At 40.6% G+C, this 13,282-nt stretch overlaps 1 protein-coding gene across 1 annotated transcript in view; it reads right to left on the bottom strand.

Moving 5' to 3' along the window:
* TMX3 (thioredoxin related transmembrane protein 3) overlaps positions 1-8,324 on the bottom strand; it is a 29,697-nt gene extending 21,373 nt beyond the window's left edge. The window contains exons 1-4 of the mRNA XM_038128090.1: positions 8,039-8,324; positions 7,757-7,811; positions 3,048-3,087; positions 1,880-2,003 (exon numbers count right to left, since the gene is read on the bottom strand). Of these exons, the coding sequence (XP_037984018.1) occupies positions 1,880-2,003; positions 3,048-3,087; positions 7,757-7,811; positions 8,039-8,309 (490 nt within the window). The 5' untranslated portion in view covers positions 8,310-8,324. The remainder of the gene's footprint in view (positions 1-1,879; positions 2,004-3,047; positions 3,088-7,756; positions 7,812-8,038) is intronic.
* Between the last annotated feature and the right edge of the window lie 4,958 nt (positions 8,325-13,282).

The following is a 13,282-nucleotide window of genomic DNA, read 5'->3' as shown; positions in this document are numbered from 1 at the left end:
TTACTTACATCATCATCTCTACTTCTTGATATGAAGAATATAGTACAAGCAAACAGCAGCAACTGTGCCAGCCTTAGGTGTGATGAATTTCTACTCTGCTCACACACAGTGAACTCCTGAGGCTAAACCCCCTGAAAACCCAACTGATACCACAGCAGGTGACTGCTCTGTTGATGCAAGAGCTGTATCCTCATTCCACAGAACTATCAGATACAACATTTACTGGATGATTTATATGTTCATCTGTGATCACAGCTCTCTGACACCAAGCTTCCCTAAGTTCAGCTCTTTCACACTACTTCATATTCCTATTATAAACACAAACCACACCGAGCAAACCACTCGCGTTCCTCCCTAGTGATACATACACTTTACAGCTGCATCTCCTTCTGATATTTTCAAGACCGAACTACTTTGACTGCAGAGACTCTTTAGATTGCAAAGGTATTAAGCAGAGTTGACTTGAGTTTTTCATATTCAGATGTAAAATTTCCACTTTCACAATGAAAGTATAAAACTTTTTCAAAAGATTTATCAGACATTATGAAACCGGTAGCAAATCTGAGAAGAAAAACTTTTCCAGGGCACAAAGGAACACTTGCAGCTTTTAGTGATTTTTATATAAGTAAAAATTAATTATATAACACAAACATAGTACCAATTCTGTTCTAGGTATACAGCACAAGATTTCAGCTACAGGATGACAAATACAAATATTTCAGGGTAAGAGTTAATACAATTTATATGATTTAGAAATTTATATACATGACTGGAAAGTTAGAAAACCATGAAATGTATTCCCAGTTTTTGAAGTTACCTGGTTGCATGAACTTGAAACTTCTAATTCTCTAGGCTTACTTTTCTATAGAAAATAGGTATCTTTAAGATGAAACATGAAGTCATATTTATTTGGTTTTACAGAAAAAGATATATACAATAAATTGGTGTTTGAGACAAAATCATTTTAATCTCAAAAGACCAAACTCTCCTATACGTAAGCACGGGAAAAACTGAGTATCTCTGAGAAAAATATTCTGCATAACGTTTTAGGCAAATACAGCAAACCTGAATAATCAGACTTAATGGATATTAACTAAAAACCCTACATGTATTTACAAAATTTTATTACATGTAGATCTCACTTGGGCCCCACTCCTCCCTATACCTTCTCTTTTAAATATCCTCCTGGTTCAACATAGATTTAAGTGAATTGACAATAAAGAAGCACACAATCACAAAGGAAGTACTGTTAAGCATTCAACAATCCTCTCACGTCTACCCAAACCACTTCTCTGAGTAACGAAGGTTTGGGGTCTTCTCTGAAAAGGCTGATACATATGAAAGGCATCACCAAACAAAAAAGCACTGAAAGCACTGAATTTGTTCTTTGAGAAGACATTTATGGAGAAACATGGGAAGAAATCTGCTGAGCAGAGATCACTGATGCAATGAATTCACTTATTTCAGCAGGCTTTCTGTAACAGTTTCAGGACCGATTACCTGAAATGAGTAACAGCAAGAACATGGGCACTCCTCCAGCAGTAACAGAAGCAACCTAAAACTGGATGCTCTCCAGAGACACACCACATAAAAATGCTTATATAACAGTACTCTAAGAAGCATATCAAAAGCAGATCTTTGAGAAGCTTTTACTTTCCATTTGTCAGGAAGAATTCCCTACTCAACCAGAAACAAATGAGATAAAAAGCACATCCTACAGAAAGTTGTCACTTTTAGAAAGAAAAAATAATCAGGAAATTTTTCTACAACTACTGTTTGCATATTTGTGCTACCACACAGAAGAATAGCTACAAGACAAAAAAAAATAGTTTCAAAACAGAGGCTGTGGTGAAATTACCCCTAAATAAACCATACTTACTAGAAAAGGAAGTTGCATCCATCTTCCCAACTTTTACTGGAGAACCCATGTTTCTCATTTCTAGGCCTACTTCATTCCACACAGGCTCTAGCTTCTTACAGTGGCCACACCAAGGTGCATAAAACTGAGAAGCAAATACATTTCACAAAAAAAAAAAAAAAAAAAAAAAAAAAAAAAAAAAAAAAAAAAAAAAAAAAGTAGAAATTGATTCTACAATTAACGCTCAAATCATTTGCGAAACTTTCAAAAACTTTCTTTCCAGTCACGGTACTCCTTATGTGTTAAAAAAAAATTGCAAGTTAGTGACAAGGTTAGCATGACAAGCAGCATTTATGATTTAGTCCTACTTTTAATATGAAAGCACAGTTTGAAAAGAATACATGAAATTACTGCACTACTATATGATTTCTTATTTAGGAATAGGCTGCATTATAATATTTTTTTTGAAAGTTAAAAGATTATAGAAACAATCTATCCAGAAATATGAATTTGTCAACAGGCAGAAGATATCAATGTTTTGGTATAACAAGATAAGGTCACAATTTAACAAAAGTTGGATTTTGTTTTGCTATACACTGCTGATAACTCCAAGTAGCTCGTATAGTTTTTCTCACTGACAAATCACTAATCTGAGTAATAGAATTTTGAGAATTACAGTACATATTTGGGTGAGAAAAGGACAAGCTCTTTGACAAGCAAACTCAATCTTTTTAAAAACTCTTTGTCCCTGAAATAAGGGGAACTGAATCTTTCCAAATAATTTAGAAAAGTAACAGGCGTCTCATATATTTGGTCATTCAGTGCTAACAGAAATCTAGAACACAAATCAGTTGATATAATTAATGAAAGGAAGTATAAAAATTCTTAACAGAGGTTATCACCTCCTGAGTGTGTTAGATAATCTGCTTTCCTTTTTAAAGGACTGCAAAACATAGACTGAAGCCTACTCAGCAGGCTACTCAGCAGTCTATTCAGCCTATTCCTGGCTCACCCTGAACAGCAGACAGATTGCTTATCTATCCTGTCAGAATTAAAGTCATGAAGCTTTTCTGCATCATGTACAAACAATTTTCCAAGCGATGAAGCAGCCTGACTACAGGGTGTAGCACTGTGCATTCTGTCTTTTGATTTCCACCAGAAGAACTTCACGTTTTTCTTATATACTCACATCTACAAGCCAAATATCATCTTTACGGTTTTCTTTAAACCTGGAAAGGGGAAAAAATAAAAGCAATAAGTTATGTATCTGAAATGAAATAGTAAAATGCATGTGTGAAAAAGAAAAAGTCTACAATAAGGTTAATATAAAGCTATAGATACAAGATTTCTGGTTTGTTTCCTTCTTTGAGGGTGAAGAAACAGAGGAGATGCTTATTTTTAGCATAATATTGCCCCTGTACATGACAGCTACACACACAGCTGCGCCAATGAGGTTTCTCTCACTATTTCCTAAGACAAAAAAAACTCTCAACAAAACAGAAAAACAGTAAGAAATAAGAATACACACCAAAACACACAGAAGATATTTGAGTAGCATGTGGAATCTAGGGGGAAGATTTATTTTTCAGTTGTCTTCGTTATATTAAATAAATTTGTTGTTGTATTTTTATATATCAACTAATACAGACTCTTTGAGCATTGGTTTAAACTGTTAATTTTAGCTTTACTAAACGTAAAGTAACTAAATTATCTTTAATATTAGCATGCAAAGCAATTTTAGCTCAACCTCCTTTAACATTCTACTATAGGTATGTCAGTTTATAGTTCTATTAAAGTCGCACACAACCAAGAAACCAACTTAATGGAATAAAAATGATCAAGTTATTGATAAAACCCAGAGATACACAGGTACTACTGAACTTTCTTAATGCCAGACAAATGACATTTAAATTAAACTACTGGTTTTATTAACTGTAAATCTGCCACTGAATTCTAAAATCTCTAATACAAAACTAAGCTTGTTAAATCAAAGTTTATTGGTATATCCCAAAATGCTGCTTACATATTTCACTGTTGTCACTACAAGATCATATGAATTACTGCATTAGTTAACTAGCTCTGTGTAGAGAATTAAATTAGCTAGAACTTTAACCTAAGGTTTATTTTTGTAAGACAGACTTTGTGAAAGTGACTAGGACTGGGACTAAAGTCACACACTATAACATACATGATACAACATTTCAACTGCACCAGTCTTCCTGCAAAATGAGATATTTACTATAATTATGCAGTAAGCATGGATCTGTTCTCTAAGATCCAATTAATACAAGTTACAGCCTAACTTGTCAGTTCCCAATATGCAGCATGCCTATAAATGGCCCATAAGCAGTAGACAGAATTTATTATATTTCATTTAAAGATGAATTTGTAATAGTCCATAATGGCCTTGAAGAAATACTAATGCTGATATTGGCTTACTGTTTGACAGAAATAATTCAGAAATCATGAATACAATCTAACTACACTGTTGAGTGTTTGAAACTCAGAAATGCAGCATTTCACTGGCAAATTCCAGCCTATTTTATTGATGGCATACCAAGGCTGCTGTGCCTGTACAGCAGCAGGAAGGTATTTGCAGAGACTATGCTATGGAACTGCTAAAGGAAAGCAGCATTTTTAAGTCTCAAAATTGCTTAATTGACAACCTCACTAAAAATTTACTTCACCACCCTAAGTACTATAGAGCTAATGAAAGAACCAGTAAGAGGCCAGCATCTCCTGAGAACTCTAACAGAGCTACAGCTAACTTCCAATTACAATGCCAAAAAATTGGCTATGATGCAAGAGGCAGAAAGCAGTTACTGTATCATAAGATCCCAGGCTGTGCTTCAGTTTAGAATATCACTTTTTTTTTGTATAAGAAGAATTTACAATTAAATGTTCTCCTTCCTCTGCCACAGTACAACTGTTATGGCAAATTGTAAAGAGCATTAAAGTACTGAGAGAGGTAGACTGCAACCTTGCCAGCACACAGAAAGAAAAGAAAAAATGAAACATTTGGAGGCTGAGCTTTCCAACAGAGTTTAATATTGTATAAAAAATACTGTATTTTTATAGTAATAAATTTCAATGTACTTCTCACGTACAAGCACCTATTTAATCAACTTCCACAGAAACTAAAATCTGAAGTGTAACAAAACCCTACCAAAACTCACTCTAGTTTTGCTAATGTCATTGATTAAATTACTAGAAAATATTAAGGAAGTTCACTTTCACACTGCTGAAGAAAAACAGAAATCTCTCTACAAATGAGCAGTGAAGCATTTTCTGAAGATGCTGTTTCAAGGCCCTAGAAATATGTTTTCCAGGCACAAAATTTCAGTGTCTCTTTTTAACTGTTCTGTGCAAGCCTCTGTCAGCTGACAGAAACACAATCACACTGATGGAAAGATGGCATAAATGTTGCACATCCTTCAATCAAAATTATTTGTCTCAAACCCATACATCTTCCCAGCTACATGATTGAATGTTCTCTCAGCCCGAACTTAAACCAAGCACAGCACTTAATCATGAACAGTTAAAAGAAACCACCATGAAGCAGAACTGAACACCAAGGTGACAATTCCAAGGGCCTTAAAACAACCCAGATACTGTACCTCTTCCTTGCTTCTCCATTGCACCATTTTTGATGCTTCTGATCCTGGTTTGAGCCACCCCACAGACAGAAAACACTTCCATTTTAAGTCAGGTTACTTATCTGCTTCATTATCCCACTAGAATAAGTCCACACCCATCTCAAGATGAGTAGTGACCTGAGGCAGCACATCTGCTATCAGAGCAGCACAAGCCAAGAGGAACCACAGCTCATTTAGTGCACCCCTCCTGCAGCCCAGCTGGGCACTTCTGTCAGCTCTGCTCTGCTACTGTTTTCCTGTATCCTGTAAGCTGAGGAAAGGGACCTGCACCTTGTACTAGTCTACACTGGTTACAACTACTGAAATTCAAAGAGAACACAAATCTTTCAGCAACAGCAGAATGTCCATAACGTTTTGGTATCTACAGAATGGAAATATATCTATTTTATCTATAAAATAGAAAACTTCAAACTTCACCAGTCACTGCTCCCCAGTTTGGGGCAAAATTAAACTAAAATTTAAACTGTTTAAATTAAATTTTAATTTCAATTAAATTTAAATTGTTTTCCAGACCTCTCTCACCACTCGCCAACTAGCTACAAAAAATTTTAAAAATCTCCCACAAAACCTGCCCTGAACAATTCTTCAATTCTTATTCTCAATTGCAAATACATGCATCTGTATAGTTCTGTTATTGAAAAATTCAAGTGTTCTAAAATAAGATTTCCTTTTATCAGTTACTTAAAAAAGTTATATGACAACAGAATCATGATTCTTCATTCCAAAACAGCAAATATATTTAAATACACACGTGTGGAAACACGATACGGGAACATGATATAGGAGCACAGATAGGCTAAGTGAATGCATCTTCAGTCCATGAATATATGAGCATATTTTAAAAACAAGCTTTGAAAATCAAGTCCAAACAGTTCCCATGCTTCAGTTGTTATTTTTACAAATCAGAGACACTGCTGTGTCTCTCCTGAGAACTTCTTCCATATGTTCCCATCCCCTAACCCATAAAATCACTACGCCTCACCTGATCTTACGATTAACAAACAATATTGTAAAAATGTGAGTGGTTTCCAGACAGTTTAGCTCTTAGATGCAATTTATCGTGGATTGAACCCTCACCAAAACATCACCTTTAACTAGCTGAATTTATCCCAAAGCACTCATCTAGTGCCAACTTCTCCTCCCCTACCAGTCATACCTTCTCTTTCAACTCCGATAATCGTGCTGCTTTATAGCACTTGCTATCAACCTGCTAATCTGACCAAAAAAAACACCCGAAAAACATTTGGGTAATTTTCTTGGGAGACAGCAACTATGTAGCTACTAAACTGCGACAGCAAACCAGTACACCAACAGCGACACTACACAACCAAGCTCTTAGCAGAACTAGCCATTTCAACTCCTGCACAATCTTGGGACTAATTCTGTTATAAAGGCACATTTTTACACAAATATTACTGGCACTTCAAGCGGCCATGAACTAGTTCTGCAGCCTCTTTCTCTCTTCCGTTTCTGGCCACGCATGAACGCACTTAGACTGGTTTTCCCAACCCCTCATGGCAGCTATGCTTCAAACTCTAATGAAGAACTCGGATAAATGCCATCAGCCTTTACGTGGGGCAAGCACCAACACACCAATGTATTTACCATACCAAAAAGGAAGAACAAGCAGAGAAGCTTAAGAATATTTCTGGCAACACCACGACAGTAACAGATTTAAAGAAGCTGAAAAATTAAAATGTTCCTCATCTTCATTAATTGAACCACCTCAATAGGTGAGATGGAGGCGAGACCTCATGGGAGTCTACAACTTCCTCAAGAGAGGAAGCAGAGGTGCAGCTCTTCTCTCTGGTGGCCAGTGGCATGACCCACGGGAACAGCAAGAAGCTGTGTTGGTGAGGTTTAGGCTGGATATCAGGAAAATGTTTTACACCCAGACGGGGCTTAGGCTCTGGAACAGGCTCCCCAGGGAAAGGGTCACAGCACCAAGCCCAATAGAGCTCAAGAAGGGTTTGGACAACACTCTCGGGCACATGGTGCGACTTTCTGGGAGTCCCATGCAGGAACAGGAATTGTACTTCAGTGATCCTTTTGGGTCCCTTCCAACAGAGAATATTCCATGATATTTCAAGCCACAACCTTTCTGTCCTTCCAGCTACAAAAATCACAGCCCTTTCCAGCGTAGCTTTCTTGACAAGAACACTATGCACAAAGTCGGGGGTCACGTTCCCCACAAGAAGACAAACAATATCTTGGCAATTAGGCAAGACACCCCAATACTTACGACTCATCTAGATCCTCCACAAAACCCGCACCTGACGCCACCACATGTGCAACCACTGCGAGGGAAAGGAAAAGCGTTCCGTGAGTGATGTCCGAAGCAACCCGGGGTGCTCACCCACGGCAGCTGACAGCCTCCCCAGCCTCCCTTCCCTCCCGGCCCCTCACGCCCCCAGCGCTTCCCTACACTCCTGCCTGCCCCAGCGCTGCCCGCCTCCCAACCCCACCACTCTTCCCCCGTGTCCTGCAGCCCAGCCCGGCGGAGCCGGCAGTGCCCGCTCGTCACCTGCCGCCCAGAGGAGGCAGCGCGGCCGGCTGCCCGGCGCCGCTGCCATGTTGACAGAGCCGCGGCACGGCCGGAAGGGGAAGCGCCGAGCTCTCGCCACGGCGCAGGCGCGGAGCCGCGGGCGGCGGGGCGGGCTCCGGGCACGGCGGCCGCCGCGGCCCCGGCAGGTCCGGGGTGTTCTCCCTGCTGAAGGGCGCCCGAGGAGGCGAGAGGGAGGCAAGTGTGGCACCCCGGCACGGTGACGGAACGCGAGGTGCACAGACTCTGTCATCTCCCCAGTAGAGGGACTCTCGTTCAGTTGAATAATGCTCTGCTTCTGTGGGAGAACAAGTCTCGCCTTCCCTCCAGCAGGAACACAGAGTGCCGCCTGTCATGTTGCCGGCTCTCTGCTCTGGGTAGTGCTCACCCCTTGCCTTGCTGCTTTGTTAGCAGCCTTCCTTCAGCACGGGCGCGAAACTTGCTCACCTTAATGTCGGTGTCATTCCCTCGTTCGTTCAAACCTGTTGCAGTCTTTCCTATCTTCAAGTATGCTGGTTTTTTTTCTGTCAGTGCAGATCTGCAGGTGCTGGTAGGGCAAGTAGTCCTGCTTCTTTAGAAACTTAAAGCGGGTCTGGGATTGTTCAGCATGAAAAAGACAAGGCTTAGGGGAATCTTATTAATGTGTGTAAATACCTGAACGGGGCTGCAGATAGACCAAAGCTGGGCTCTTGCCAGTGGTGCCCAGTGACAGGACAGAAGGGAAGGGCCATACGGTGAAACACCGGAGATTTTCTCAGAATTTAAGAAAACACTTCTTCACTGTGAGGCTGACTTGAGTGCTGGACACCAGACTCCCACCTCAGAGATACTCTTAAGCCACCTGGACACGGTCCTGAACAACCATCTCTAAATGGTCCTACCTGAGCAGAGGGCTTGGACTAAAGGACTTCCAGAGGTCCCTCCCAGCCTCAACTACTCTGTGATTCTGTGGTCTATCCCATTTCAATTTTGATTCCTGTAGTGTAAACTCTTTCCTTTCTCCTTATACCAGAATTACTTTCCTCAGCTGTACATGCAAGTGTTTGAGAACTTTTTCGGAAAAGGGTGGATTCTTTCCAGGGACCATCCAGTTCCTCTGAATTAAGTGTTTAAGCCTTTTTGTCTAATGATAGGGTCTCTTATGTCTTTAAATAATGTCTACAAGCTGCAGACACTGAAGTTGCTTCATTTTGGGGCTGCCCTGTGTGTGTGTGCACATGTTCTTGTACATACATGGATATAGATATATGTTCTCTTGGCTACTCGTTGCCTTTCACAGTGGGCCATACCTGGTCTGGTGAAGATGTACTGTTCACTTAATGCTTTGTGGGTATAGCCTGTTAGATTCATCAAATAACCCCCAGAGTAGTCCAGCCCTTTGCAAAAGCCGTGTTTCATGTCATAGGCTGAGAAACAGGTCAAGGCCTGAGAGTATATGCAATAGCTCACATTAGAATTCTAAAATATCTGACTCTGGACTATGGTAGATGCTTTTTTTCCTTCTCACATTTTACTGAAGCATTTTGCAATATTAAGACTATTTCACTTTTTTTTTCCTCCTCACCCCTCAAGCTCCAATGATGGGAGAACTAACAAGTTCCAGACATCTGTATTGAATAAATGGTGACAATTATTCCCTGAAAGCAGAAAATTTCTTTTCCACAGCATTTGACCCTCTGTACACCACGGTTAGCTAGGTGGTGTCTGTACGCCTGACAGACATATGACCAAATGAGAGATGGCATCTTTTTGATCCTAATCTAACTGCTGTCTAGACTGAGACAATGAAAACAATTTACTCCATCAGTCCATTAGTAGAAAATCCGTATGGGAGAAAATGGCCATAGCCAAGTAACTGTTAAATTAGTATAATCCTGTTCTCTTACTCAGACAGTTCATGACTGGCTTTAAAAAAACTTTTAAAGTTAAATAAACATTTTATATAGCTTTGTAGAGATTTGAATGAAGCTCTTTGTACACCCTTTAGGTCCTGTTTGCTAGCTTTCATTCTTTTTGCAGGTAATGGAATATGATTGTTCTAACTTTTGAATTTAGTGAGCCAAACTTGTCTCCTGAAAAAAAAACCAGCCTGTACACTATTCTTGAGCTATTTTATCTTGAAATTGAAGGAGTTGCTGTATCTTTACTTCTTTGTAACTAAATTTATGCTCACATAGACTACTCTATGCTGTATTTATTTATACAGTTCTTGCTGAAGCTTTACATGTAAAATCCATATAAAAGATGGTTCTTGCACTGCAGCCAAGTAAAAGTATCATGGGAAAAACATATAACATGCAAACCAAAGCTGAAAAATGATTGATGGCATCCAGAGAAATGTCAAGGTGTTTTTGTGGTTTTATTATTTCTACTATGGACATTTTGTTTGAAGAAAATACATGATTAATGTATTACTATTAATAGATTATTACATTCAGTGGAGAATTTAGTGTACAAAAAGGATGATTTGGTATATGAACTGAACAGGAGATATGAAAAGAAAAAAAAACAGTGAAGGGTAAAAAGCAAAAAAGCTCAGAGAATACTGTTGATATCCTGGGAGATACTGCGGGGAAACGTGGGAATTATAGGGAAATTAGCAAACAATGAAATATTGGAAATTGAACATACAAGGGTTCAAAGACTCCTTCCAATCCATATTGGGTAGGATGATTTAATGGTCCTGCTGTCCCATTTTTTTGAACCTCACAGTGGGGAGTTTCAAGAAAGACAAGAGCCAGGCTTTACCTTGTGGCCTTGCCTTGAAGGGGGATTTGCAGAGGAATGTTACTATTGCAGGATTTTCAGTCTGTTCACACAGGTTGTGCACTCTTCTTGCTCTGTATGAAGGGCATGGAAAAGGATTTACATGTAACTCTGTCTAAAGTATACAATGTGGACTTAGTTTTACTAGAATGCACAAACTTTCAAATAATTTCTTGTCTAACTTTCATTAACATTGTAAACGGAATATCAAGGTTGGTTGATTTCAATACATGTTTGCCTAAATAAAATACTTAGAAAATTAAAATTCTTTGTGCACATCTTTATTGCTTTACAGGGATAACATGTCCGTTACACCATATTCAAGTAGACTTTCCTGAGGGAACGGCCCAGGAAAACCGAAGGCAATGCAATAAAAATAGTAACTTAAAATGAGGTATGAGGGAAGCATATCTTGGCACTAACTCTATCCCTGTATTAACAGCGCTAAACTTCTGGCCTGTAACCTTGATATGACTCACCAGTTATAAAATCACAGAATGGTTTGGGTTGGAAGGAATCTTCAGCATCATCTAGTTCCACTCCCCTGCTCTGGGCAGGGACAGCTTTCATTAGACTCAGTTGCTCACAAGCCCCATCCAACCTGGCCTTGAACACAGCCAGGGATGGAGCACGTGCAACTTCTCTGGGCAACCTGTTCTATTGTCTCACCACTGCCACAGTGCGGGAACTGCTGCGCAGGTGCTGTTGGGGTGACCGCCTTCCTGAGAGCAATCCCCTCCCGGTCCAGACGACCAATTCCCTCAGCCCACCTAACACTCAGGCCCGGATGGAGTAATTCACAGAGGACCAGTGATAGAAGGAGAACTCTTTGCTTGGTGGATCCAGCTGAGTTTATTGAAGGCGGATCTGAGGGTCCAAAGAGGGTAGAAGGGAGCAGGAACAGCCAGGGACATAGCCACAGGTGAAGGAAACCGGTGGTAGAAGAGCCAAGACAAAGGGAGGGGCCAGGGTATATAACTGGGGGATGGTAGGAGGGGTCAGGATACAAAGTGTCCAGTAGGGGAAGGGGTTAGGGGAGGGATTGAAGAGGAGTTACATGGATTACACCAATGGGGGAACAGAGTGGGAGTGGTTCTCACAAGAGGGCCAATGGGGGAATGGGAAGCACAGAACCTTCTAGAAACTGGAAATGGACAACAGTTAATTGACAGCAGGGAATTAACATTGCCAGGCAAAGAACTATGGGTAATTGTGCCAGTCTCTCACTGTAACAGGCAACAGTGTCCTCCCAAGGCATCTCAGGTTCAGCCTTCCCATAGCTGTTTCCTGCACCACAATAAAGAATTTCTTCCCAATATCTAATCTAAATTTGCCCTCTTTTAGTTTAAAGCCACCCCACCTTGTCCTGTCTCTGCGTGCCCTTGTAAAAAGTCTCTGTCCAGCTCTCTTATAGGTCCCCTTCAGGTACTGGAAGGTTCTATGGGAGCCTTCTCTGTGCTGAACAGCTCCAACTCCCTCTGTCTGTCTCTGCTGGAGAAATGCTCCTGGCCTTTAATCATCTTTGTAGCCCAAAGGTTATTTTATAACTTGCTTCTGATGCCTTCCTTCATTCCTGAGAACCATGAAAGCAGCCAGTGGCTAAATCTAGTAAATTATTTGTTGCTCCCAGCCACCATCTTGCTTGGGCAAGTCATGAGCAACTTCAGGACAACTTCAGGACACGTGTGTACTTTTTGCAGTGAATTAAGTCTATTATTCCTAGGAGTCTGATCTAAGCTTGTGTACATGCACCCATTTTTTTGACAATCCCACACGTGACTGAGGACTGTCTTAGAGTAAGTCTTATATAAATTAATAATGTCTTCAGTCCTAACTCTGTCATGCACAACAGCCAGTAGACTGAGCTTATTTACTAGCGCTGAAAGAACTAACGAGTCTTAATTCTAGCATTTTTTGTGGGTAAATAGTAGCAAGTCACACTGATGATAAAGAGATGAAGACAGCAAAGAATGTTAAGAGAACTCACAAAAACTACTAAAATTCACATTACAGATTTCCTTATTTTTGATCTTCTAGTAACTCAACTAGTTTTTTTCATCAGTTCACTGAAGGAGTCAGACTCAATGATCCTTCTGCATCCCTTCCAACTGAGATGATTCTATGACCTGTACCGTGGCACCAACCCTCATGTCCCCCCCATCAAACCCCTGCACAGCTGCTGTGTTCGGGACCCCAACAGGCAGAGATGGCAGCTCTGCCTGTGACTCACCAGGCTCATACCCTGCCTGTCCCATGGCAGCCCTGGAGGTCCTAATCGAGCCCTCCCCACTGCACAGTGCGGCCACAGCTCCCTCAAGGCTGGGACACCTCACTGCCCCTTCCGATGTCCTCGTCCTTGAGCCAGGGCCTCAGTGGTTCTGGAAAGGAAGGCATTAGCAGCCCCAAGCCTCCCTCCTGGCCCAGTGCTGTCTTCCTTGCATTGCCAGGCAGTGTTCAGGA

This window comes from Motacilla alba, chromosome 2 (assembly GCF_015832195.1).
Source record: "Motacilla alba alba isolate MOTALB_02 chromosome 2, Motacilla_alba_V1.0_pri, whole genome shotgun sequence".
Taxonomy (NCBI): Eukaryota; Metazoa; Chordata; class Aves; order Passeriformes; family Motacillidae; genus Motacilla; species Motacilla alba.
This window is presented reverse-complemented; position numbering and strand designations above follow the sequence as displayed.